The following is a 26,420-nucleotide window of genomic DNA, read 5'->3' as shown; positions in this document are numbered from 1 at the left end:
AAAAATCCACAAGAATTAATGAAACCAACTGAAAGGTTTTTTAAAAAAAATCAAATAAAAGAACATAAGGAGTAAAGTTAAGCTCCTTACCTCTTCAGGCATCCCTACCCAAACCTGATTGTGCTCCCAATATTGGCCAGCCTGCACTCAGTCAGTTGGCTGTAGCTTGTGATGAGGGAGGAGGTGATACTTCTCCATGGCAATTCCAAGTGCGGGGATAGAGCAGTACAGTCCCTGCCCCTTATGGTGCATATGCAAATTTTTGCCCTGGACAGCCTCCATTGGAACAAACTAATACTGCAAGCAGGTGCAAATATACAGTATAGACCAGAAGCATTATGCATCTGCTCCTGTTGTTTTGGGAATTTTGTGTTAGTCTTACCTATCCCACTGGCCCTGCAATGCATGTAGAGAGTGCTGCAAAACAGGATAATTAGCATGGCTGCACTGAGCAGAGTCACAGCTGGTACTGGTTCAATAAAATTGCAACAGTCCCTTTCTCCAGTGCAGATAGGGCTCTGTGAGACAATTTAAGGAAAGTAGCTGTTCACTTGTTTATCTTTTAGGATATATCCAGAGCACTGATAAGACAGTAGAGGTAAGGACTTCAATGGTAAACATGATTCAATTAAAGAAATTTTTCTTTTCTGTTCTCTCCTCACATTTGTTTAACTTTTGAATAATGTATTTGTGAATTAATTTAGTATTTATGAAAGTTTGAGGCTAAGGGTCAAAATTACATCAGTGTCAAGAGCCCACACAAGGTCTACAAAATGCTGCACCACTTAAGCTTTACTTAGAGGATTTAAGTGGTGCTCACATTTTATCAACAAATATTTATATTATGGTAAAGTATAAAGGCCCAGCTGGAATAGAGACCCCATTGTGCTGGAATGAGAATAATCCCTTCTTCTGAGGACTTCTCTGCAAAGGGGTCAATATAACCCTAACTGCATTAACTTTGTGCCAAGCACAGTACAGATATGTGCTGCTTATATTTTCCAACACAGTTCTATAAGGACGTTTCTGTCCTGATTTTCAGTTCCTCTCCTATTCCAATCCTTGGGCTCTACTGTGCAGAGACTGCCTGTCAAGATAAATCATTGCAAACTGAAAAGGAGTACTTGTGGCACCTTAGAGACTAACAAATTTATTAGAGCATAAGCTTTCGTGAGCTACAGCTCACTTCATCGGATGCATTTGGTGGACTTAGAGACTAACAAATTTATTAGAGCATAAGCTTTCGTGAGCTACAGCTCACTTCATCGGATGCAAGTGAGCTGTAGCTCACGAAAGCTTATGCTCTAATAAATTTGTTAGTCTCTAAGGTGCCACAAGTACTCCTTTTCTTTTTGCGAATACAGACTAACACGGCTGCTACTCTGAAACCTGTCATTGCAAACTGAGACATTAAAAAAAAAAAGGGGTGCTAAGATGAGACCACAAAGTATATTTTTGCCTGGAACCAAAATCAAGATTCAAATTCCGATCTCTGAGGGTGAAAATCAAGTGCATTAAATTCACCTCATGGAGCTAATTCTAAAGTCCCCTCAGTTCAGGCTCTAGCTGGAATGTTATGGAATATTGCCCTAAACATGTGTAACAGACTCTCTGTCCTGAGACTCGCTATGGTTAAAAATTACAGCCACAGCTATTAGCCAGCAGATATGTGACCAAACTTGCTTGTGGAGCTTGTAAAGTTTGGGCGTGGAAGGCAGGGAAAGGAGAAGGAATGGGTGGGATGGCTCAACAGGTTTTACTTGTGGTTTCAAACATTTTCACAGTTAGACAATGGATTATTATGTCGCTTGGTTCGCATTAGGATTGTCAGCTACTAAAATGTGGGCTACAAAGAGAGTGCATCAGAGAGCACTGAGTTGGCGAAGGTTTAGAAGGAAGATCCTACTGTCACCACCGCATATAGCCTTGTAGAGCCTTTTGGTTAGTTTTGTTGATTTTTATTTTCTTCTATCCAGTTTCCCTTTTTCCTATTTTAGGGATTATTTTGGAATTTAATATAACTGAATTTGTCACTTGTTTACTTTGCAAAGGAATCTTTGTGTTTGCACAGTACATAGCACTGGGCCCTGATCCTGATCAGGGATCTCTGAGACCTATTGCAATACAAAACATAAATCATCTTCTATTGAGCTACTGGCATTGGTTTTTCAGTTAGCAGTCACTGTATGGTGTTTACACATTCTGTGTTGGGTGCCAGTTGGGTGCAGAATCAACATTCAAAAACTACAGAGACACTTAGGTAATATGACAACTGGCACCTAGACATAGAACCTAGGTAAACGATTTCATATCTGGAATCCTGGTCAGATAGTGGCAGCTTTTTTCCCCCGTCTCCTCCTTCTTGAATCTTATCCCTTCCTTGCAACATTTATCTGGTAGAACTAGACTCTCTTGGCCCTACTCCCGAGAATATCCTGCTGGGGTACTATATGGCTATGTGAAATGATAATGAGATAATTAGTCTTTCATCTCTGCCACAAATCACCAGTTCTTATCCAGACCACGGTTGGCTGTGAGCGAAAGTTGTTACTAGACACTGTCAGTCAGAAGGCTGTGAGATGAGTTTGTTAGTCTCAGTCCATTCACAGCAAAGTTAGCACCATCTCACATTTTGTCACCAATCTCAGCCAACAAACCAAGGATGGAGTAGATTTGGAGATTATTTTTAAATCCTTCTTCAGCTGCTCTTTCAGAAACCGTACTGTTCTCAATTTGTGAGTTATTGCAGGGTCTTCTCCTCGACCCCTTAGAAAGAAAACAACATTCATGTCTGTCCACATTCAGTCCAAGTGCTGATGTTGCTCCTTGAAGAAATGCTCTGATGTTCAACGTATTTACCTGCAAGGGCTAAATGCCTAAATGAGCATAATAAAATCATTGAGTAGCAATTACATCTCATGCTTTTATCTGGGCTATGGAAAAAAGGAACTCCTTGAATGCAGCGGATTCATGTTTTAAATTACAGGAATTATAGACCAAAGATTATGGGGAATTACAGTACACACCAGGAGTAGCAGTCTGTTGTATGCTGAATGGGAAGGCAGAGGTTTCCCTCCCAACATACTATGTAAATTCAGGGTTTTCCATTTGAAAGACCAAACTGTACATATTTTCATTTCCCCACGAAACCAGTTTTAAAGGAATGTCTGGAACAGTCTGCAGTTCTTTCCAGTTAGGATCTATGGATGGAATTTGATTGAGCAATCCACCTGCTGATGCCACAGAGGCACCATTAGCCCAACTTCTGAGTCATAAGGTTAAAATATAAACAAAGCTCTATGATCAGATCCACACGTTGCTGCTCTCCTATTAAGACTTGACATGAACCATGTCCCTTAAAAAAAAAAAAAAAAAAAAAAAAAAAAAAGCGGGGGGGTCTCAAGTTGGGAAGGTAATTAACCTGCTAAAGAGCAACCAACCTGAATGAACTATGACCATCTGGAACTGCCAGTTAGAACAGCTGCCAGCTCATTGTGTTTATATAGGGAGAGTTAACCAGAGCTGAGGGTTTTGGACGATAAATAGGAAAAATAATATTTACTATACAAAACTTTTCTTCCAGAGGCATCTCAAAAATGATTTATAGACCTCATACTCCATCCACCCACCACTGGAATGCAGCCAGCTCTGGGGTGGAATGTGGCAGACATTCTTTGCTAGCAGCACTACATTATACCACCCTACAGTTTTTTAAGAGGAAAAGACCTATGCAGGAAAAGACCTACAAAACTGTGACAATGGAGCGGTAGCTGGTGTATTGTGACTGCTGCTTATTACACTTGTCTGCTGTTACATGGTGCTTTCACCTGCCCCATCTGTTTGCCTAGCACAATAGGCCACTGATCCCTGAGTGCGGTCCCAAAGGCACTACCACAATACAAATTATTAATAATCATTTCGCCAATTGATACTCTCGATGGAATTTACATGAACAAAATGACATTATCCACACTTGAATTTGGCTAGTGCACTGGAATTAACACTTCCATTTTGTGTCATAAAAAGAAAAGGAGTACTTGTGGCACCTTAGAGACTAACAAATTTATTAGAGCATAAGCTTTCGTGAGCTACAGCTCACTTCATCGGATGCATTTGGTGGAAAAAACAAAGGGGAGATTTATATACACACACAGAGAACACGAAACAATGGGTTTATCATACACACTGTAAGGAGAGGCTTATGAGGAGACTTATGACTTATGACTTATGAGGAGAGGCTGAGGGAGCTGGGATTGTTTAGTCTGCAGAAGAGAAGAATGAGGGGGGATTTGATAGCTGCTTTCAACTACCTGAAAGGGGGTTTCAAAGAGGATGGCTCTAGACTGTTCTCAATGGTAGCAGATGACAGAACGAGGAGTAATGGTCTCAAGTTGCAATGGGGGAGGTTTAGATTGGATATTAGGAAAAACTTTTTCACTAAGAGGGTGGTGAAACACTGGAATGCGTTACCTAGGGAGGTGGTAGAATCTCCTTCCTTAGAGGTTTTTAAGGTCAGGCTTGACAAAGCCCTGGCTGGGATGATTTAACTGGGACTTGGTCCTGCTTTGAGCAGGGGGTTGGACTAGATGACCTTCTGGGGTCCCTTCCAACCCTGATATTCTATGATTCTATGATTCTATGAGAGTGATCACTTAAGATAAGCCATCACCAGCAGCAGGGGGGGAAAGGAGGAAAACCTTTCATGGTGACAAGCAAGGTAGGCTAATTCCAGCAGTTAACAAGAATATCAGAGGAACAGTGGGGGGTGGGGTGGGGGGGAGAAATAACATGGGGAAATAGTTTTACTTTGTGTAATGACTCATCCATTCCCAGTCTCTATTCAAGCCTAAATTAATTGTATCCAGTTTGCAAATTAATTCCAATTCAGCAGTCTCTGGTTGGAGTCTGTTTCGCATTTGCTCCAACCCCTCAGACAGAGACGAACACCTACAAGATCTCTATCATGCATTCCTACAACTACAATACCCACCTGCTGAAGTGAAGAAACAGATTGACAGAGCCAGAAGAGTATCCAGAAGTCACCTACTACAGGACAGGCCCAACAAAGAAAATAACAGAACGCCACTAGCCATCACCTTCAGCCCCCAACTAAAACCTCTCCAACGCATCATCAAGGATCTACAACCTATCCTGAAGGACGACCCATCACTCTCACAGATCTTGGGAGACAGGCCAGTCCTTGCTTACAGACAGCCCCCCAACCTGAAGCAAATACTCACCAGCAACCACACACCACACAACAGAACCACTAACCCAGGAACTTATCCTTGCAACAAAGCCCGTTGCCAACTCTGTCCACATATCTATTCAGGGGATACCATCGTAGGGCCTAATCACATCGGCCACCCTATCAGAAGCTCGTTCACCTGCGCATCTACCAATGTGATATATGCCATCATGTGCCAGCAATGCCCCTCTGCCATGTACATTGGTCAAACTGGACAGTCTCTACATAAAAGAATGAATGGACACAAATCAGACGTCAAGAATTATAACATTCAAAAACCAGTCGGAGAACACTTCAATCTCTCCGGTCACTCGATTACAGACCTGAGGGTGGCTATCCTTCAACAAAAAAACTTCAAAAACAAACTCCAGTGAGAGACTGCTGAATTGGAATTAATTTGCAAACTGGATACAATTAATTTAGGCTTGAATAGAGACTGGGAATGGATGAGTCATTACACAAAGTAAAACTATTTCCCCATGTTATTTCTCCCCCCCACCCCACCCCCCACTGTTCCTCAGATATTCTTAAAAAGAAAAGGAGTACTTGTGGCACCTTAGAGACTAACAAATGTATTAGAGCATAAGCTTTCGTGAGCTACACGAAAGCTTATGCTCTAATACATTTGTTAGTCTCTAAGGTGCCACAAGTACTCCTTTTCTTTTTGCGAATACAGACTAACACGGCTGCTACTCTGAAACCTGTCAGATATTCTTGTTAACTGCTGGAATTAGCCTACCTTGCTCGTCACCATGAAAGGTTTTCCTCCTTTTCCCCCCCCCTGCTGCTGGTGATGGCTTATCTTAAGTGATCACTCTCCTTACAGTGTGTATGATAAAACCCCTTGTTTCATGTTCTCTGTGTGTGTATATAAATCTCCCCTCTGTTTTTTCCACCAAATGCATCCGATGAAGTGAGCTGTAGCTCACGAAAGCTTATGCTCTAATAAATTTGTTAGTCTCTAAGGTGCCACAAGTACTCCTTTTCTTTTTGCGAATACAGACTAACACGGCTGCTACTATGAAACCTGTCATTTTGTGTCATGTGATCCTAATTGACCAGAAATGGATTTCTTGTTTTTTTACCTCTTATCTGAAAGACATATCAGGCAACAATTCATTACAGACTCAGAGGGTAGACTTCCATTTGCTCAGTTCCATGTACTCATGAATCTCCAACACCAATGCCTACATACAGCACCACTTAGCTTGAAGGCCTTAAGTCCTAGCTAAGGTTAGTATTCTTGATCCAAAACTGGACGGGAACATTTGACTTTTATTCTATGTTCGGTTTCATCAAAAATCTAGTAGGAAATTCTAAGCAATAGCCTCCAACTCCTCTGTTTTCCCTGGGGGACTGGAGTATATGTCATCCAGGCTTCCTCACTCCTCCTAGTTTATCGCAATATTCAGGGATTCAAGAAAATGGGGATATTATTTCCTCCAAAAATAAAGTTGATGTACCTTGGGTTCACTACACTCTTGAGCAGAAAGTTTATAGAAGCTACTCTTACAGACTACAGTATAATATATTGAGAAAAACCTTCTTGCCTACTAGATGGATTTTGTCCCACCTTTTGTTTGAAAGCTGTAGGAATACATATCTGTGAAGTGGGTAATTTATCACTTTCTCATATCTACTGTATAAAGATCTGATTACGTTAATCTTTTGAGGGCAGACCTAAAGGAGCCCTGGATAAGATCCTGGGTCCCTGCATTATAAAAATGGCTAATCTTGCCCCCTCCCATCCCCCAGAAAAATGATACAGTATTTATAGTGGAGTAAAGGATATAGCTCATCCTATCAAATTGATTGAAATTAACTAAACCAAAGCACCCCGCTATTAGAATGCTGACTCCTAGAGATTATAGGTTCTTTTACCTTTCACTTATCTTTCCTTTTCTCCTTGGGTGCCTTATGGAAAAAAACTGAGAATTTTGGGTAGGTTATTATTTCATCAGTATGTGTTTTACATCAGCTGTGTGCATCATCTTTAACATAAGCATCTTTTCTGTATTTCATGTAAAGATGAAATTGGGTTGTGATTTTCTCTATGAAATCAATCTATTATCTGAATGTCATTTAGAAATTATTTCTCATCAGGTTGGCCATCACCAGTGGGCAGAAGTCCTCTCACTGCTCTCTTGAGCATTTAGGCCCAGATCCAGGAAAGGACTTAAGCTCCTACTTCTAAGCCCTTTACTGGATCAAGTCCTTAAAGTTCCCATTACCTTTACATCCATGTTGTTACCTCACTGTGTGACAAGAATTGCAGCTTTATCTAGTATATGCATCTCCCTTGTCTCCTCTTTTCCTTTTCTCCCATCCCCCTTCTATGTTTAATGAATGCAAATCCCTCCCACTTTTCCAAGGCAGAATATCTATAGACCAAAAAACTTACTTCTCAGTTATCCACCAAGATAGACTAATCCCTTCACATTACAGCAATGAAGCTAATTCAGCTGGTTTGCTTTGCTGGCTGCCTTGGAATAGGATGGACTGTTCAACTGTCCAGTTTAGACAAAATCTGTAAGTACCACATTTCTGTTTCAGTAGTAGTAAACTACATTGGGTTTTATGCTTTGAATTAATGTATTTATGTTTAGTAATGCTTAGCTGAATTGATGCTGTAACAGCACAACCCAGGTTTAGATGAACAGGAAATAATATAGCAATATTTAATTTTATTTCAGATTTTGGTATTTATGTAGAGCCATACATATAAGGAGTTTTACAGACAAATAAATGTCTTTGTTAGAAGATATACATATTTCCCATGTGAATCCTTGATTGTAAAACATAATTCTATGTGATATAAAATTTTGAATCATTTCAGGCCAAATTCTGCCATCATTTACACCAGCATAGGTCTGAAGTATCTCCATGGACGTCAACTTCCACTGTCATAGTGTGGGCAAGAAATTATACCTTTTCCTTAAGAAATTTACTGATGTGTACAGCTCCATGCATGCACATGACACTATATAAAATAATAAGAATAGGTAATATTAATAAAGTTAATAATCAAATTATTCTAGATTTACACAGGTGTAACTGAGAAAAGAATTTTGTTCTTTAAATCTGATATTTATATGTGTACTGAACAAAGAAAAAAATTAAAATTCCACGCTACATGAATGATAGGTGAAAAGAAACTATCTAGATTGAAGCCAAAATAAAACATAGTATTAGGAAAGTACCAGATTATATGATGTAGTTTGTAAGAAGAAGAAAGGAAAATGTCTCTGATATACTGCAACAAACTTATACATTGTAACAATCTTGTAATTTAGCAGTGTCTTTCACACTGATCAGAATGCTCCCAAACCAGTTTCCAAAGGGTGATAGAATAATAAAGGCAGGAAAGTTGTTGGTAACATTCTGTACTGTCTTAGTCAAGGGAAGATAAATAGTGCACATGCATAGAAGAAATGTGTAAGGTCACTTCATTTATCTATATAAGCATTTTAGTTATCATTAGAGTACAATTAGTGCAGCTAGAGATCCTATTATTCTTTAGAGGAGTGCAACATTTTTAAGGTCAAACATACCTATTCTTGATCCTTTTCTTTACCCCAATTCACTATTCATATAGAGGTTGATTTTCAGCAGTCATTGGAGGTACAGGTGCTCAGCGCCTCTGAAAATGAAGTCCCCAGCATATTTCATTATGTGTATAATAATGTGTTCACTTAACGCCCAACCCAATACTGCCTGAAGTCAATGAGAGTCTTTCCATTGATTATAACAGGAGATGGATCAGGTCTTTGATGAGTGATAGGTACATTCTTTAAAACTCTGTTGATTCCTTCTGATTGAAAGGAGGTATTAGAATATAATCTACTGTTAGTAATTCATTAATGGCACTATTTATTTTTACATTTTGGACCAGATTCTGCTCTCTGTGATACCAGTGTAAACCCAAAGTAAGGCTGTTCAAGCCAATCAAGTTGCTCTGGGTTTCTATTCAGAGCTGAGTCCGGGCCTTTGGCTCCAGCCCTGTAGTCCTCAAGCAAGAAAAAATTCCATGGGAGTTTTGCCTAAGGACTGAAAGATCAGGGTAATTGTTTTTATTGGACCAACTTCTGCTGGTGAGAGAGAGAAGCTGTCGAGCTACATAGATGTGTTCTTCAGGTCTGGGGAAAGGGATTCCCAGGGTCATAGCAAAATGCAAGGTGGAACAGACGCTGGGAGTTCCTTTCCCAGACTGGAAGAAGAGCTCTGTGTAGCTCAAAAGCTTGTCTCTCTCACCAACAGAAACAGGTCCAATAAAATATATTACCTCGCCCACCTTGTCTCCCTAATATCCTGGGACCCACAGGGCTACAGCTACACTGCATACAACTGAAATCAGTACATCAGAATGCAAAAGGAAAAAGAATTAGCATTAGGACAAATGGCCAGAGGCCCTGTAGAGAGCATAATGAACTGGCTCACATTACATTGGTATCCAGGCTGACTAAAATGCTGTACCTGTTCTTCCAGCAAGAACAGGAGAGCCCAAGGGCTCTATCTCAGATGTGACTAAGGGGAATACTGTCAGACTAAAAGTTACATGTAAAAAAAAAAAACCCCGAGTCATTACTAACAGTACATTAGAGCATTCTCAACTAGAGGTCTGAGGCCCCCTGGGGGCTGCTAGAAGATTTCAGAGGGGGCTGCCAAGCATGACCGGCATTAGATTTGCTGGGGCCTAGCGCAGAAAGCTGAAGCCCCACTGCATGGGGATGAAGTCCGGGGCCCTGAGCCCCACCACCCGGAACTGAAGCCTGAGCAACTTAGCTTTGCGGGGGCCCCGGTGGTGTGGGACCTCAGGCAATTGCCCTGCTTGCTACCCCCTAATGCCAGCCCTGGCTTTTATATGCAGAAAACCAGTTATTGTGGCACAGGTGGGCCATGGAGTTTTTATAGCATGCTGTGAGGAGCCTCAGAGAGAAAAGGGTTGAGAACCCCTGCATTAGAGAATATTAAGAGCCTGATTCTCCACTCTGTTACATTAGTTTTAGGCCCCAGTTCAACAACATACTTAAGCATGTGTCTAACTTTAAGCATATGAGTAGTCTCACTGAAGTCAATGGGCATTCTTATGGGCTTAACGTTATAGACATCCTTATACACATCCTAGGTGAACTGGAGACATGCCAGATAGTTCCAGTGGCATCACTGAAATGATCAGCAGAAAATCTAACTCTAAAAAAATCTAATTTACTTTCCACTAGTCTGTTTATACTTTGTATTTCACTCATTTTGGAGAGTGAAATTAGATTAGATCAGATCATTCATTTTTCTTTGTAGTCCCTTTCTAGTCAAAAGAGAAAAGGAGTACTTCTGACACCTTAGAGACTAACAAATTTATTTGAGCATAAGCTACAGCTCGCTTCATCGGATGCATGTGCACAAAAGCTTATGTTCAAATAAATTTGTTAGTCTCTAAGGTGCCACAAGTACTCCTTTTCTTTTTGCGGATACAGACTAACACGGTTGCTACTCTGAAACCTTTCTAGTCAGTTTCACTTTCTGGATCTTTTGCATTGTAGGAAATTACTACAACCTGAGCAAAACCCATTTTAATTAAAAGATTTACTTAAGGAATTTACATATCTAGTTATTTAAACAAAAGTTAAGTTTTAGATTCAAGGGCATGTCTACACGTACAGCCGTGCAGTGGTGCAGCTGCAATGCATCTCCCGTCTCTGAGCTCTCCCGTTGGCATAATAAAACCACCTCCGTGAGTGGCAGGAGCTATGTTGGTGGGAAAAGCTCTTCACACCGACATATCGCTGTACACATGAGTGCTTATGTTGGTGTAACTTATGTCACTCATGGGGGTGATTTATTGTAGTGTAATGTAGACATAGCCTCAAGTATCTGATAGTGTCCCTCAAAGCTACAAGCTGAGTTCCTCAAATTCACATGGTATATAAGTAGATGGAACATTCTGCATCTGCATATTGCAATTTTGTTTGATACATGTGTGCTTAAGCAAGCATCTGGCATGACAAGTAGTGTGGACTTGCTGACTTGATAGTAGTTGGAAACCCATTTCAGAACCAGTTTAGCTTTCTACTAGTACAGATAGGGCTATAGTCTTCTAAAGGGAAGCCAAGCCTAAGGCTTATGGTCAAATCGTCAAATCTCTTCTATCTACATAGTGGGCATCAATTCTCTGCCATTGAAACAGTCCTTAGGAGACTGTTCTAGCTGAGAAAGTTAGAGCAGCCCTGTAAGCTGCTTTAACATATGGCTGACCCCTGGATTGTGGGCATGGAAAAGTAGTATAAAGCTGCCTTTGCCTCTCTTATTGACATTGATGTTCTTCACTTTTATAAAAAGGTCTGTGTTTTTTGTTTGTTTTGTTTTGTACGTCATATCTACTAAATGTCTCCATATTTGTTTTCCTTGGTAACGAGAAGCATTTTTTACTTCTTTGGGGGCATTAATGAGGAGGAGAGATGTTATTAAAAATATAAAGAGTTGTTTTTAAGTGTATAAAGGCTGATGCTTAAACTAGCTGTAATATTAATCTTTTATAACTACAAATGCTTCTCACTATAAACTGACCTGCTACTGACTTCATACAATACCCACACAGAGAGCTTGAAAAACTAACTTATCCACTGTAAGTAAGAAATTTTCCCAGATGGTTGCCAACAGCTTCCTGAAGAATCTAAGCTTCCTTTCTTTTATTTTATGTTAAGGATTCTGGCCCTTATGGTTATGCAGAAAACCTTCCAGCTGTGAACAGAATGTAAGCTATTGCAGTGCTGTCTTCCTAAGTCTGCAGTCAGACAGCCCCAGTGCTTCTGCTGCTGCTTCAAGACCCCCGAACCAGCAACAGAGTGAAAACTGACCATTTGAGATTTCACAGTTGCTGTTCAGTATCTTGTGGGCAACAATGGAGCTGACGAGAATTAGATGAGGTTCATTCTGCAGCTGCTTGGGAAAGTAGTGGGCATCAGCAGTGGCAGGTGCTGGGGCTATTAGCAAGGAGGAAGACTGAAAAGCAGGGCTGGGGAGAGGTAGAGAACCAAAATCCCAAGCCTCTCAGCAGCTAAGAGAGCTGATGGAAGAGTGGAGCAGTGGAGGCTTTACCGCTCTTCAGATTCCCTCCACCACAGCAGCCAGGAAGCTGCAGGAGGGTTAAAATAGCAGAAGGCTCTGAGAACAGAGGGAGTGAACTGTCAGAGGGAATTTTCCTTCTCCTTTCCAGAGTCAGAGAATTGGGGAGGAATTTATCAGTAACATACTACCTAATGGCTGATAGAAAAATGGGGCTTCCAAACAGACTCAAGGGACAGCAGCCTGGTAGGAATCCCAGCATCCTCCTCTTTTTCAATAGCTGTGGGAGAGAGGTTGGCTTCTCACCTGGGCACTGCATTTAGAAAGTGGAAGCATCAAAGCTTTTGGGTTGGGACTGGGGCTACAATTAAGGAAGTGCAAACATAGCTTCAAGCCACACCTTTCCCTGCCTCCAATGGGCCCTGTGCTCAGGGCTGGACTAGAGTAACAGAGAATCTGGCCCTATGTTTTTAAAATAGATTATTTTTAAATGGATTAACAATTTATTAAAATCAAACAGCATGTAACTCTTCAATTCCTTTAAATAGCAGAGAGTGTGGCTTTAGGGGAGTGGCAGCACGTCTTTTTCACAGAGGCTAGTAAGCTTAGTTCTTAGGTTAGTAGATATTGTTTGTTTTTCAACATAGATATATAAAGCAGAACAAGGTAAGGTATTCTGCACTCAAGAGGGGCCTCTGCTGTGCTCCCAACCACAGACCCAGCAAGGAACTTGAAACCTGTTTTGGTTACTTTAGTAGTAACCGCAAACCGTACGTTTCATGGGTACATTCACCTTATTAAGATAACTAATATCGCTCTCCTAAACATTTGATCTGTTCCTTGAGCATCTGTAGCATTAAAAAAAAGAAAAGAAAAAAGCACAAGATAAATAGCGAAGCTGTTCCAAAATTGTCTATCAGAATAGTGGAAAATGGCTTTTCAATGAAAAGAAAGTTCTTGTGAAAACGTTTCCATTTTGTTGAATAATTTTGGCTTTCATTGGAAAAAAACCAAAAATCTGAAAAATGTAATGAAAATAAAAAAAAAAATTTTTTTGTGTCCCCAGAGATTTTTCATGATGGAAAAAAGTTATTTCCCCATCAGTTCTAATAAATATATTAATATCCATTAGCTAAATTTCCTGGTCATCATATATTTACATGGAAACAAATTTGCTCTAACATTATCTTTTTTTCATTTCCAGCACTAGATTTCTTTCCAAATGCGAGTGTGATTTTAGCAGCAAGAATGAGTTCATCTTTCATTGTTAACGTTCCTAAGTGTATTCCTTCCTCTCAATTCACACCCACCACGATTAGACCAGCAGTAGCGGCTGTTGGTGATAAAATTACTATGCCAGGTATGACGTATTCGTGATTTTTCTCTTCTGATGTGTCAATTCTTGTAACTTGTCATTATTTTATTGGTTATAAACCATGACAGATGGACACCCTCAAAGGCCAAAGTCCTCCAGCCATCCACAGAAGACCAGATAGAGTATGAGCAACAACAGTGCAAGCTTCCTCACAATGCCTCACTGATGTGACTCAACCATGACTTAGAAGGAAGATTTCTATGCGAGATAGGGCAGGTTAATCTCCATGCCCATCAATCCTTGCCCTTTAATGGGACTGTCAAAAAGGCGGACAACTATAGTTAGATAGCTTTTTTGATATAGCCACCTGTTTAGCAGCAACTTAACTGATACCAGCAGGTCATGCCACACAGTCCACTGCAATGACTTTAAGTCACTAAAAGTAGGAATCCTGGCTGGATTTCAGTATTGAATTTATGAGTGGAATCCAGGCTAGTCCTGAGGCTTTTTGCATATTGTTCTATAATGTTCCGTGCCAGGGTCACCAAAGACTGTGATAAATTTGTAGTAAGTTTGTGGCATCATGCAGTAGACAATGCTAGTCACTTAATGGTGCTGAGGCCCTAAAGCAGTGGTTCCCAGTTATTTTTTTGAGCTCACCCTGCAGGGCCAGCCCTAGCCATTTTGGTGCCCTACGCAGCCCCCACTCTCCGCCCTGCGGGGGGGGGGGTGTGGCCCCAGGCCTCTGCAGGGGGAGGCAGGAGCAGATTTTGGGGGTAGGGGCGAAACTGCCCCGCAGCACAAGCCGGCGGAGCGGGCTGGGGCCAGGTCGCTCCACTTCCCGCCGTCCAGTGAGTGCAGGGCAGGCCCGACCCTGCACTCACTGCATGGCAGGGAGAAGTGGAGGAAGAGGCTGGGGCGGAGCAGGGGTAGGGATGGGGGCCATGGGGAGGAGGCGGAGCAGGGGCTGGAGCTGCACAAAGCTGTGTAGGGCACCAAGAAATTTGGTGCCCCAAATTTCCTAGTGCCCTATGCAGCTGCGTACTTTGCATCTGGGTAAGGATGGCCCTGCCACCCTCCTTTGTGATGCACTGACCAATAATCGCCTCCACCTGTATCCTTGTGCCATGTTCTGACACGTGCGGCATCTTTTTTTTTCTGTCTGTTCTCCCTCTCTGACATTTCCTCTCTTCTGTCTCCATTCTTTCTTTTCCTTTTCATCTGTTTTTCTCTCTCTTTCTTTCTATTTTTTAAAAATAAATTCTTGCTCCTTTTGGGGGACTTGTCTTGCTCCCCTATTCATATTCCCACTCATGCTGCATGGGTTATGGGCATCCTTAGTGGCTCTGTAAGGCCAGGACACAGGTATCACATCTGTGTCCTATAATTGTCCTGGAGGCATCTCATTCCCTGCAACATGGCTGTGGCCTTCAGGGACAGCTAGTCAGAAAACTTTTGTTTAAAGCTTTTTCCTGTAAGAAAGGTGGAAACATTTTTCAAAGAGAATTTCCATTAAAGTTTTTTCTGTGTTCCAACTAGTTCTTCCTGCAAGTAGCCATGTTATCCAATCCATGCCCTATAGATACCCACACTGCTCAGTCCATATACCTACTCTGACCCCTGGCTAGTCACGATGTTGCTTAGTTGAGGCAACACGGTTGTGGCCCGTGAGTTATGTGCACACTATAAATTTGGGAGAGAAAATCATTTTCAAAGTTCAGTTCTATTTTCACACTATCCTTTCTTCCCTCATTAATACAGACAATGAGGACTAGGTTGGCACTTTGCAATCTGTCCCCCTCTGTGTCATCTCATCCTGTGCCAATGCTCTTTCCACTCCTCGCCTATCTGCACTGGTGAGGGAATAACACCCGCAGGGCGGCTACTTCTCCTACACATTATAACCCATATTGCCTACCCAGAGGAGAGAAAGGGGCACCTTATGGTTCCTTACTCCCCTGTATGGGATGCTTGAGCCCTTTCTTAGATAACATCTTCAAACCACAGCGTTGGTAATAGGTTATGATCTTGCTGCATTGATTGGTCATATGATTAATGTGAAGTTTTTATGCTGTCCTTTTTCAAGCTGTGACAGACACCAATCAGATAAAATCCCTCCACTCTTCCTCTACTGCCCAAGTTTACTTTGCGGGAGAATTCAAGAGTGTCTCGTGTAGAATAGCCAGGGATCTTGTGAGCGTGGACATTGATGATGGGAACTACAAGCTGAACACAGTCGTAGGCTACCAGGTGGGGGTAGAAGTCTGTGAAAAAGCTAAAGGCTCCTTCTGCAATCGAGCCCTTCAGCCATCGTCGATTTACAGGTACTATATGAGCTAACAGAAACGAAAGTGCATTCAGTAGTGCTAAAATATTAGCCTTTGATAAGTCAGTGCTCTTACACAAGGTGATGCTGGCAACATGAAAGCATGAGAGGGTTTTCTTTCTCTAGCAAATATAAAAAGGGTTAAATATTTGTTTTTTTAAAACGTGCTAGGCTCAGAGTTAAGAGTTGTTTCCTGCCCTGCGTAATACAGTCATTTCAGCTATAATTCAGGAGAGGTGCATTCCCAAAAATGCAACTTCCTTACTTCTAATTCTTGGTCCCTAATGTTTAATACATTTTGTTTAGACACCCACTGAAACCAAACGCAGTGGTATAAGAAATGAACCTTTCAGGCTCCACAACTATCTTAGGACTGAGATATTCTGGGGAAGGCAACATGAGGGCTCTCTTAAAAAACATAGATATGCATTCAGAAATGGGCTCTTATGTACACAGGGCAAATTCTCTCCTCTGGTTCCAGCCCCTTTGCAAAGTATCCAGAATCTGGCCAGAGCTGCTGGGTTGAGACTAGAGCTGGTTAGGAATTTGCTGACAAAATGTTTTTCATTGAAAACTGCTGACTTGTCAAAACTGAAACTTTTTGTGGGAAAGAATCAATTTTGACAAATTTCTGAACTTGAAAAAATGTTGAAAAAAGTTTTGAAATTGTTGAAACGTCCTTTTTTGACATTTTTCTAAGCAAAAAATTGTCAGTTTTCTGGTTTGAAACCACATTTTGTTTCTAAATTTAAGCTAATCATAGTACATTTTAAAATATTAAAAAGGCCAAAATCAAAAAGAAACATTTCAAAATGATTGAAACATAACATTCTGATTGCCCCAAACCCCCCGATATCTGGTTTGCAAAAATTTTGAGATTTTTGACTAAAGCTGGCAGACCTGGCTCCCATGCCAACCAATCCCCACTACAGACCAGAAGGTGTGCTGGGGAATTCAAAGGGCTTTTCCAATTCACAGCTGGGTATGGTTACTTACAGCTTATCTACACATTGCAATAGTGCATGCTAGAGGGGTGTGATTTCTAAAGTGCACCAAGGCGTTGTGTACTAATTGGCCCATGTAGACCTTGCTGGTGTTAACTAAGTTCACTTGTGCACGTTACTTGAGTGCTGTTTGAAACAGATCTACAATAATGTGCACTGTGGAGCATTTAGTGCACATCAGCATGGTCTACACAGGCCAGTTAGTGCACAACACATTGGTGCACTTTACAAATCACACCCCTCTAGTTCACACTGCTACACTCTATAGATAAGCCTTAGAGTTCATAGCCAATTGTTACAAATTACAGCAGCCCCATACCTATTCTAACTTATGCTGAGGCTAGGGCAGCTAAGGCTATTTCTACTATAAGGTACTCAGTGTAGCCACTCTTTGTTGGTAGGAGAAAGCTCTCCTGCTGACAAAATAAAACCACCCCCAATGAGGGGTGGTAACTATGTCAGCGAGAGAGCCTCTCCCGCCAACAAAGTGCTGTCCATACCAACGCTTTTCTCGGTAAAACTTTTGTTGGTCAGAGGTGTGTTTTTTCACACCCCTGACAAAAGTTTGACCGACAAAAGCCTTAAGAATTGAGGAGGCAGAATCCCATTTTGCAAGCACATATGGGCATCTGAATGTACAATGCCAGCTTGTGAAGATGCAATGGATGCATGCACTGTTTTTCTATTTTTTCTCATTATACCTTCTGAAAATCAAAATGCTCTATTTAATGTAATGCATTATCTTTAGAAAGCTTCCTTATTACCAAATACCATAAGTGATAGTTCATAACTGTAAACTCACACAAAAAGAAAAGTTATAGGTGGAGAACAAAGATCTGGTCTAAAGCTTACCAAGTTCAAAGGAAGTCTTTGCAGTGATTTCAATGGGCTTTGAAACAAGCCCGTAGAGTGATTCAGAGAGATTAAAGAAAGAATTCCATTTACATGGATGAATTAAGAATGAAACGTGGAGATAGAAGAGTATGGGTGAATATGAAGTCAAAGAGGAAGGGAGGAGCAAATTCATGCAGAGTTTTGAAAAATGAGGATAGTTTCTTAGGTGAGTAAGAAACAGTGACGGACCCAAACCAAAACACTAGGTCCAAAAGCCCTCCTGCCAAATACGGGTGAGCTTTAGAGCTGAATGCCAATTCACCATTTTGGACATGGGTCCATCTTAGTAAGGAACCATTTCAAGTAATGGTGGGATGGGAGTCAGAAGGTCCTTCTTTATGAACACAGAACAGGCTGTGACAGCAATTTTCCACCATAAAATGGAATTTGCTATTGTTTATGGTGGACAATATTATCCTAGGTTAAAAACAATCCAGAGCTAAAAACTGAACTAGACATACAGTGGTATTTTGTATGATCCTGTTAAGGAGAATGTCTAATGTTTATTTTTTTCCATGTTTATTTAAGGGTGAATTTCTTTATTCTGGATGAAAATGCTGTAATCAGAGCTCACACAGGCTGGTCAGATGCCATACAAACAAACAATGGTGAGTCTCTAACGTGGTGAAAAAGTCACTTCAGTTATTCTCCTTAAGCTCCTGTCATTCGGAGTCATAAAATCACCCTGTTACAGGATAATAAGCTGTTCTGCTAACGATATGTTAATACTAGCCTTTCTCTATCCAGTTCATAGAACTGTGCAGAAACTTGGGACTGGATTATCATTTATATCAGAAGTATTTTATATCCACTTTGCAGTAAATCAGTTAATTTACACAGGTGAAAAGGTCTACAAAAAGGTGGAAGGCATGCGAGAAGCAGGCCTCTGGTTTCATTTAGCCTGATTCATCACTACAGTATAGGGGTTAACTAATACTAATAACAAATAATTAATCTGTTTGAGATTTCAAAATAAGTAACCAACGACTTCCACACTAGGTTAGACATCTAATGCCTTGTCTTCACACAAAGTTGTATGGATTTAACTAATATGGTATAAAAACTGATTTACTTAAACCAGTGCAAAAGCTCAGCTTGGACACTCTTAAATTTATTTATACCTGACTTATATTGAATTAGCATAAATGGATTCCTTGCTGAATTAAGCTGAATTGACATAAGCCATTTTAAAATTTATTTGAGAGATTCCATCTGGAGACTGCACCAGTTTAATTGTGGATCTTAAAAAAACAGATGTTTAGGATATGACTACACTGAAATCAGAGGTGAAATTGCGGAATGCGCTGGCATATCTGTGCTAGCTTTGATGTAGCTAGTATGGCCAAAAATAGCACTGAAGATGTGGCAGCATGGCAGTGCAGGCATGCCAAGTACTCTGGGCACATACTTGCATTGCTAGCCTTTGCTGAACTCTGTGCCTTCACCTCTTCACTGCTACCTTTAGCTGCACTACCTAGATTAAAGCTAATGTCAGTATGTCAGACTGTCCTACAATCACATCTCTGATTGCAGTGTACATATACCTTTAGACAAACTGCTAGTTTGTGTGTAAACAAAGCCTGAGTATCTGAATGCAACTAAAAACCACATGCTTAGATGTCTAAATAGTAGGCTGTCAAACGATTAAAAAAATAATTGCAATTAATTGTGAGATTTAAAAAAAAGTCGTGATTAATCACAGTTTTAATTGCACTTTTAAAAAATAATAGAATACCAATTTAAATTTAGTATAAATATTTTTGGATGTTTTCCAACATTTTCAAATATATTGATTTTAATTACAACACAATACAAAGTGTACAGTGCTCACTTTATATTATTTTTGATTACATATATTTGCACTGTAAAAAAGATAAACAAAAGAAATAGAATTTTACAATTCACCTCACACAAGTACCATAATGCAATCTCTTTGTCGTGAAAGTTCAACTTTCAAATGTATAATTTTTTTTTTTTTTACATAACTGCATTCAAAAACAAAACAATATAAAACTTTAGAGCCTACAAATCAAAGCATGATGGATCATACGAATGTTTAGCATATCTGGCATGTAAATATCTTGCAACACTGGCTACAACAGTGCCATGCAAATACCTGTTCTCACTTTCAGGTGATGTAAATAAGAAGCAGGCAGCATTATCTCCTGTAAATGTAAACAAACATGTTTGTCTTAGTGATTGGCTGAACAAGAAGTAGGACTGAGAGGACTTGTAGGCGCTAAAGTTTTACATTATTTTGTTAACTGCGATGACAATTCTACTAAATAGTACTACTTACACCCTCACACCATGGTGCAAAAGGGAAACATGGGTTTGAAAATCTACCCCGATGGCTTTAACTCCCTAAATATTTTGTCTTTACATTTTAGTGACAAGCTTCACGGCATATGATGGATCATTCTTAGGGCGGGCTGGAGGAATGATAGTGATCACGGTACTGCTTTCTGTTGGTATGTTTGTGCTCGTGGTTGGCTTAATTGTAGCAGCAGCTCTTGGAGGAAAAAAATCATAAATCAGGCAAGCCAAGATTGCCTTCCAGAACAAAAACGACTACCGATCTGAATGAACTGCTTTCCAGGAATCAAGAATATCTATAATAATGAGTGCTGTACTAAAAAATGAATATGAAGAATTAGCAAGGGAATATGAAGAATTAGAAATAGTATAAATCAGAACTGAAGCTGTATAATGTATCAGATGAAAACTGTATATAGCCTGATTTACAATGTGACAATTTTTACATCAAGAGCTATCATTGGAGTTGGGCCCAAACCAAACAACCCTGATGTTTGGTTCCAAGTTGGCTTGGGCCTTTCTCTAGCTAAGGTACTTTGGTGCCCGAAACAAAAATCCATCGTCATTAACCCGGGACATATAGCTAGGGAGTTGTATATCACATGTGTCACAGTGCATGACTTTTAATTCTAGCAGCAACATTTCTGAGGGTGCTTGGGCAGGCTTTATATTTCAGTGTCTTAACACATCTGCTGTGTTAGTGGTTGTATGGTGTACAATGGTTGATTATGGGTGAACTGAGGGCTCTGGCTCATTGTGTGTAGTGAATTTTTCTTTAAACCCATGAATCAAAGGCCACCATCTTTGAGTCTGATATTTCACGTTGGCTGGACATGATATATGGTGCATTGTGATAACTGGCATAGGAGGTGATTTTATATACCTGATCCTTAGAGATGTTGAGCAGCTATAACTTCCATTAACCCAAATCCACAAGCATCTCATTGACATCAATGAGAGCTGCAGGTCCCTGGTGTCATGACCCACAGGGCTCAAACCCAGGTTTTCAAAGGCCATAGGAACAACCACACATCAACCCGCCACCTGGCAGTCTGCTGCCAATGGTTTACCTGGGACCCATGAAGCCCAGCCCCAGGGTTAGGCTCTGCCCTGAGGTCCATTTGGCAGAGCCCTGAAGCAGCTGATTGGCCCAACTTAGGACTGCAACAGGAACAGTAAGTTGTCTAAACAACTGGGCTCCACTCTGCTTGGGACTATGTGCCTTGTGGCTCCATGTCCTTGATTTCTTGGCATCTGACTTGTGGTTCTGGAACTCCAGTTTGTTTCTTGCCTCTGATCTCCTGGTATCCTGACCCATCTTGACTCTGGTTCTTGACTTGTGGTTCTGATCCCCAGTTTGTCTTCTGCTTCTGACCTTCTAGTATCCTGACCCAGCTGACTCTTGCTCTAACTTCTTGGTTTGACACCTGGTTGTGACACCCAGTAGCTCTCAGGATCAGGCCTACCATGGTATTGTAGATGTCCTGATGAGTTTACACGGTTTGCATATTGATCCATAGTAACAGTTATTCTCCTGAAGGGTCTGTGCCCAGGGCCACTGAAAATTTTCACTTATGCTAATCACTAAAACTGAGCTGAAAGAGCTTTTATTGCTTTGAGCTGAAAGGCCTCATCTCAGCTGTCAGAATTTACTTTGATGTTTTGGCATCTGCACCCAGACCTCTGAAGTGGTCCAGCTGTTAGCCCTTGGAGGTGTAAGTATTTTTCAATTAGTATATTCAGTATAAATAATAATACCAATAACCAAATCAAATTCTTTAGGTTTAAGGCTCTGGGGTGGTTACAGATAAATTTAGTTTAGTCAAAGACTGTGAATGACACCATGAGTGATAGAATTAAATATTTCATTTAAAATAAAAATTGAAAATATAATAGATGGTTAACGCAAACAGGAATTATGATATAACCATACACTGCATTTTTATACTCGCATTCCAAAATGAAATGGTGCACCAGGGGTGACCATTCCCTGAGTGAGAAGAATGGGTAGATAATCCTTTTTCTAATAGTACCTTGATAGTGAATGAGCATGCTAATCTAAAATTAATGTGTTATCCTTTTTAAAATAATTTACAATAACATCCTTGATTGATTAGCATTAAGCCTATCTTTTACCATATCTATATTTCTGCTGTATTGGCTATTTAATATTAAACATTATCTTTAAAAACTGCGTAAATGCCATTCCACTAACAGTCAGTATAGATAGCATCCTTCCAAAACAATTACATTACATCCAAAACTCTTGTTAGAACCGAACACATTTACAACATGGCCTAGGGTTATGTCCTAAGTTATCTCTAACTTGGCTATGAGTTGTCTTTCTTCACTTCACGCACAATTTACCAAACCCTCACTATTGTCAAGCCTAAACTTTGGCCCCAAAATGTATTCTCCACTTACATTTTTAGCACATTTCTATTATATTTTATGTAATATAAACAAACATCACTGTTATAGGCTACAGAGGACATGTTCCCAACCATCATCATGTGGCAAAAGGAAAAAAATACTTAAAAAAAATAGATTGAGAAGATGGAGTCTGAGTTTAATGGAGATGTGAATATGGCAGACCCCTACATAATTATATAAACGTACAGCCTATAACTGAGAGAGAGAGTGGGAAATGATAGAAATACATTGGGCCAAATTCTACTCTCAGACAAACCCCTGCAAACCCATTGACTTCAATGAGGATGCACAGGTGTAAGTGTGAGCAGAATTTGGCTTTTTGGGCTGAATCCAAAGCCCATTGAAGTCAATAGGAAGCTTTCCATATGACTTCAGTGAGTTCTGGATCAGGCCCTTTATGTTTGGTATCATTGGGTGAATGTACCCCTCCAAATCTTACAACTAAGTATAAATGTAACTTTTATGAAGTAATAACTATGTCAAAATGAAATAAATGACAATCTGTGATGAGGATTTAAAAGCAATAATAATAGTGGAAATTCGCTGCAGTTTCATGATGATGCTGAATTTCATGAAACCCATAATAGGAAGAGTGTGATAGATCAACAGAGGGCATTCAACAACTGCTCTAGAGCAGTTATTCATTTGTTAGGGGCATAATTCCTATCAATGATCAATTAGCAATGGTGTCCGGCAGCACTGGTGTTATGGTTTACAATCCTTTACCATATTTTCATAAATTGCATTCAAGTCCTTGGTTTAATAGAATGCACGTAATCTACATTGTACTGTCCTGCTAAATTGTTATGTGTTCAAACTCATAACACATTTAAGCTTTCCCCCACCCATCTATCTCATGTAATAAAAAGGGCTTGGGGTTGCTTCCTCTCTTCCAAACACTTTGCTTTTTTTTTTTCCAGAGGAGTTTTGAACATGTAAACTACTTTTGACTTTCAAATAAAAATCTGAATGCTGTATATAAAATAATGACCTCCGTGAATATGTTCTGATGTTTTTGCAATGCAACTGAATCTGAGTTGAAAGGAAATAACTCCAGCCTGAATGAAAAAATTAAGTTGGATTATTTTCCTAGAAGGGTGACCTGATAAAAAAGCAGAGATCAAATAGTAAAACATTTTGACAAGACTGATTTGTTATTCCTTTAGACCACTCTACAAATTTGACTGAAATGCATTTGGGCCTGAGGCTTGGTCTACACCTATAGATTCCAAGGCAGAAGGGATCACTGTGATCATTTAGTCTGACCTCCTGTATAACACAAGCTGTAGAACTTGCCCAAAATAATTCCTAGAGCAAATCTTTTTGAAAAACATTTGTATAACTATATTGGCTAGGTTGTTTTTTTTTTAAACCAATACAAGATCTAGTGTGGATGCACTTATAATAGTATAAAAGAGTGTGGAGGGTGCAGAGGGGAGGTAGTATCCCTTTAAGTATACCTGTATGGTCAAAGCAGTACAGCTGTCTAGTGCAGACCTTATTCTCCTTTGTGCTGCATGTTGTGTAGTCACTTACACCTGCTCAGTGAGTGTAAAATGCTACAGAAGCAAAATGGTAGTTTTTTTACACAAATTTTGCACTAACTTTGCACTAATATAAATGGTGCGCTAGATGCAGTGCAACAAAGAATCATGCCCTTTGTTTTAACCAGGGGAACAGTGGTCCCTCTCATTTTAACTTCAGGATAGATGATTGAGAAAGCTTGGTAGCATTTTCCAGGTGTCAATAAACAGTGGTATTTTCACACCTTACTCCAAACAATGCTTTGTCAGTTGAGACCTACTTTCTCGTTAATTTCCAGCCTTGGGCATCTTGAGCTACTTACTATTTACTATGGGCATTTTAAAATAAATCACATATTGATTCTGTATTAATTAAGGGACTGATCCTGTGTGGTGATGAGTTCCCCCAGAGAAGCGTAGAACACCTTCAATTGCTAATGAAGTCACTGGGTGGCGCTGGTGCTTAGCACTTATCCCCATCATACTGTTTAAATATGAATAGTCCTATAGTAAAAGAAACAATGAATTCACAGTACTGTAGCTCTTTTGGGTAATGTTGATCACTAATTTGGCTCCTGAACCATTGAGGTCTCAGTATCGCTGGAATAGAACTAAATACAGTACAGAGTAGACATGCCAATAAATACAGTAGAGTTGCCACACACATTAACCTATTGTAATATACATGACAAATTATCATGCAAAAGGTCTTTATCTGATTACTATTATTACATATGTTACTTTTACCTGTGGATCTTCTTCCTGGACAGACTGGTGCATCAGATGCCTGGTATAGTGCCCAACAATGTGTAAAATGCTTTCAGAGTTATAAAGAACTTTTCAGACTTCTTCTACGAAGATAAATTCTCCACTTAGTTACAGTGCACAGGAACTGCTGAGACACAGAGGGCATAGATGACTGAACCAACACAGCCAACTTATGCATGTACTATTATTATTTATTTATATTGTGGTAGCTCCTAGGAACCCTAGTCATGGACCGGGAACCCATTGTGCTAGGTGCTGTACAAACAGAGAACAAAACCCCAAAGAGCTTACAGTCTCCTGATGTTGGCTTTCCTGATGTCAGAAAATCTGCTCTCATGCTGCTGAGGAACTCTCTAGACTTCATATGTGAAGATGAAGACAGTCATTCTCAGTCCTGCTCACTCCCAATCTCGCTACCTGACATACTCTCATACAGAGGATTGCTGTTGGAAAAGAGCAATAACCAGTTGCACTGGAGTCTTGAAGGGAACTTATTCAGAAAATATCTGTTACTTGCATTATTGAACAGAGGAAACAAACATAAATGAGATTCCTTTTGTATTATTTACACTAACTACACTTGTGGAAGAAAAGCACATTGAAAAATATGACTTGCTGAAAGCAACTAATGACAGGTTTCAGAGTAGCAGCCGTGTTAGTCTGTATTCGCAAAAAGAAAAGGAGTACTTGTGGCACCTTAGAGACTAACAAATTTATTAGAGCATAAGCTTTCGTGAGCTACAGCTCACTTCATCGGATGCATTTGGTGGAAAAAACAGAGGAGAGATTTATATACACACACAGAGAACATGAAACAATGGGTTTATCATACACACTGTAAGGAGAGTGATCACTTAAGATAAGCCATCACCAGCAGCAGGGGGGGAAAAGGAGGAAAACCTTTCATGGTGACAAGCAAGGTAGGCTAATTCCAGCAGTTAACAAGAATATCAGAGGAACAGTGCGGGAGGGGGTGGGAGGGAGAAATACCATGGGGAAATAGTTTTACTTTGTGTAATGACTCATCCATTCCCAGTCTCTATTCAAGCCTAAGTTAATTGTATCCAGTTTGCAAATTAATTCCAATTCAGCAGTCTCTCATTGGAGTCTGTTTTTGAAGCTTTTTTGTTGAAGTATAGCCACTAGTCCACACAAGAGATCCACTTCCTGGACACTACGGTGCTAATAAACGATGGTCACATAAACACCACCCTATATCGGAAACCTACTGATCGCTATTCCTACCTACATGCCTCTAGCTTTCATCCAGATCATACCACTCGATCCATTGTCTACAACCAAGCGCTACGATATAACCGCATTTGCTCCAACCCCTCAGACAGAGACAAACACCTACAAGATCTCTATCATACATTCCTACAACTACAATACCCACCTGCTGAAGTGAAGAAACAGATTGACAGAGCCAGAAGAGTACCCAGAAGTCACCTACTACAGGACAGGCCCAACAAAGAAAACAACAGAACGCCACTAGCCATCACCTTCAGTCCCCAACTAAAACCTCTCCAACGCA

At 40.2% G+C, this 26,420-nt stretch overlaps 1 protein-coding gene across 2 annotated transcripts; it reads left to right on the top strand.

Annotated features, from left to right (window-relative positions):
- The first annotated feature begins 506 nt into the window (after nt 1-506).
- On the top strand, nt 507-23,755 carry UPK2 (uroplakin 2). Of its 2 annotated transcripts, none has more exons than XM_038368954.2 (5): nt 507-598; nt 13,512-13,667; nt 15,709-15,946; nt 18,375-18,454; nt 20,237-23,755. In XM_038368954.2, the coding sequence occupies exons 2-5, from the start codon at nt 13,556-13,558 to the stop codon at nt 20,377-20,379; spliced, it is 573 nt and encodes a 190-aa protein (XP_038224882.1). In that variant the 5' UTR covers nt 507-598; nt 13,512-13,555; the 3' UTR covers nt 20,380-23,755. The 2 variants fall into 2 exon arrangements, with proteins under 2 accessions (XP_038224882.1, XP_043371274.1); XM_043515339.1 differs by lacking the exon at nt 507-598 and adding an exon at nt 7,505-7,777.
- Nucleotides 23,756-26,420: the final 2,665 nt, after the last annotated feature.

The sequence above is a fragment of the Dermochelys coriacea genome, chromosome 1 (genome assembly GCF_009764565.3).
Source record: "Dermochelys coriacea isolate rDerCor1 chromosome 1, rDerCor1.pri.v4, whole genome shotgun sequence".
In the NCBI taxonomy this organism is placed as follows: Eukaryota; Metazoa; Chordata; order Testudines; family Dermochelyidae; genus Dermochelys; species Dermochelys coriacea.
Note: the sequence above shows the minus strand (reverse complement) of the source record. Positions and strands in the feature narration are given on the sequence as shown.

Excerpts from the sequence above, each read along its gene's own strand:
- UPK2 (XM_043515339.1), top strand. The coding sequence starts at position 7,696 with ATGAAGCTAATTCAGCTGGTTTGCTTTGCTGGCTGCCTTGGAATAGGA. Across the intron at positions 15,947-18,374 it reads CAGCCATCGTCGATTTACAG|GGTGAATTTCTTTATTCTGG; the intron begins GTACTATATGAG and ends TGTTTATTTAAG. Across the intron at positions 18,455-20,236 it reads TGCCATACAAACAAACAATG|TGACAAGCTTCACGGCATAT; the intron begins GTGAGTCTCTAA and ends TTTACATTTTAG.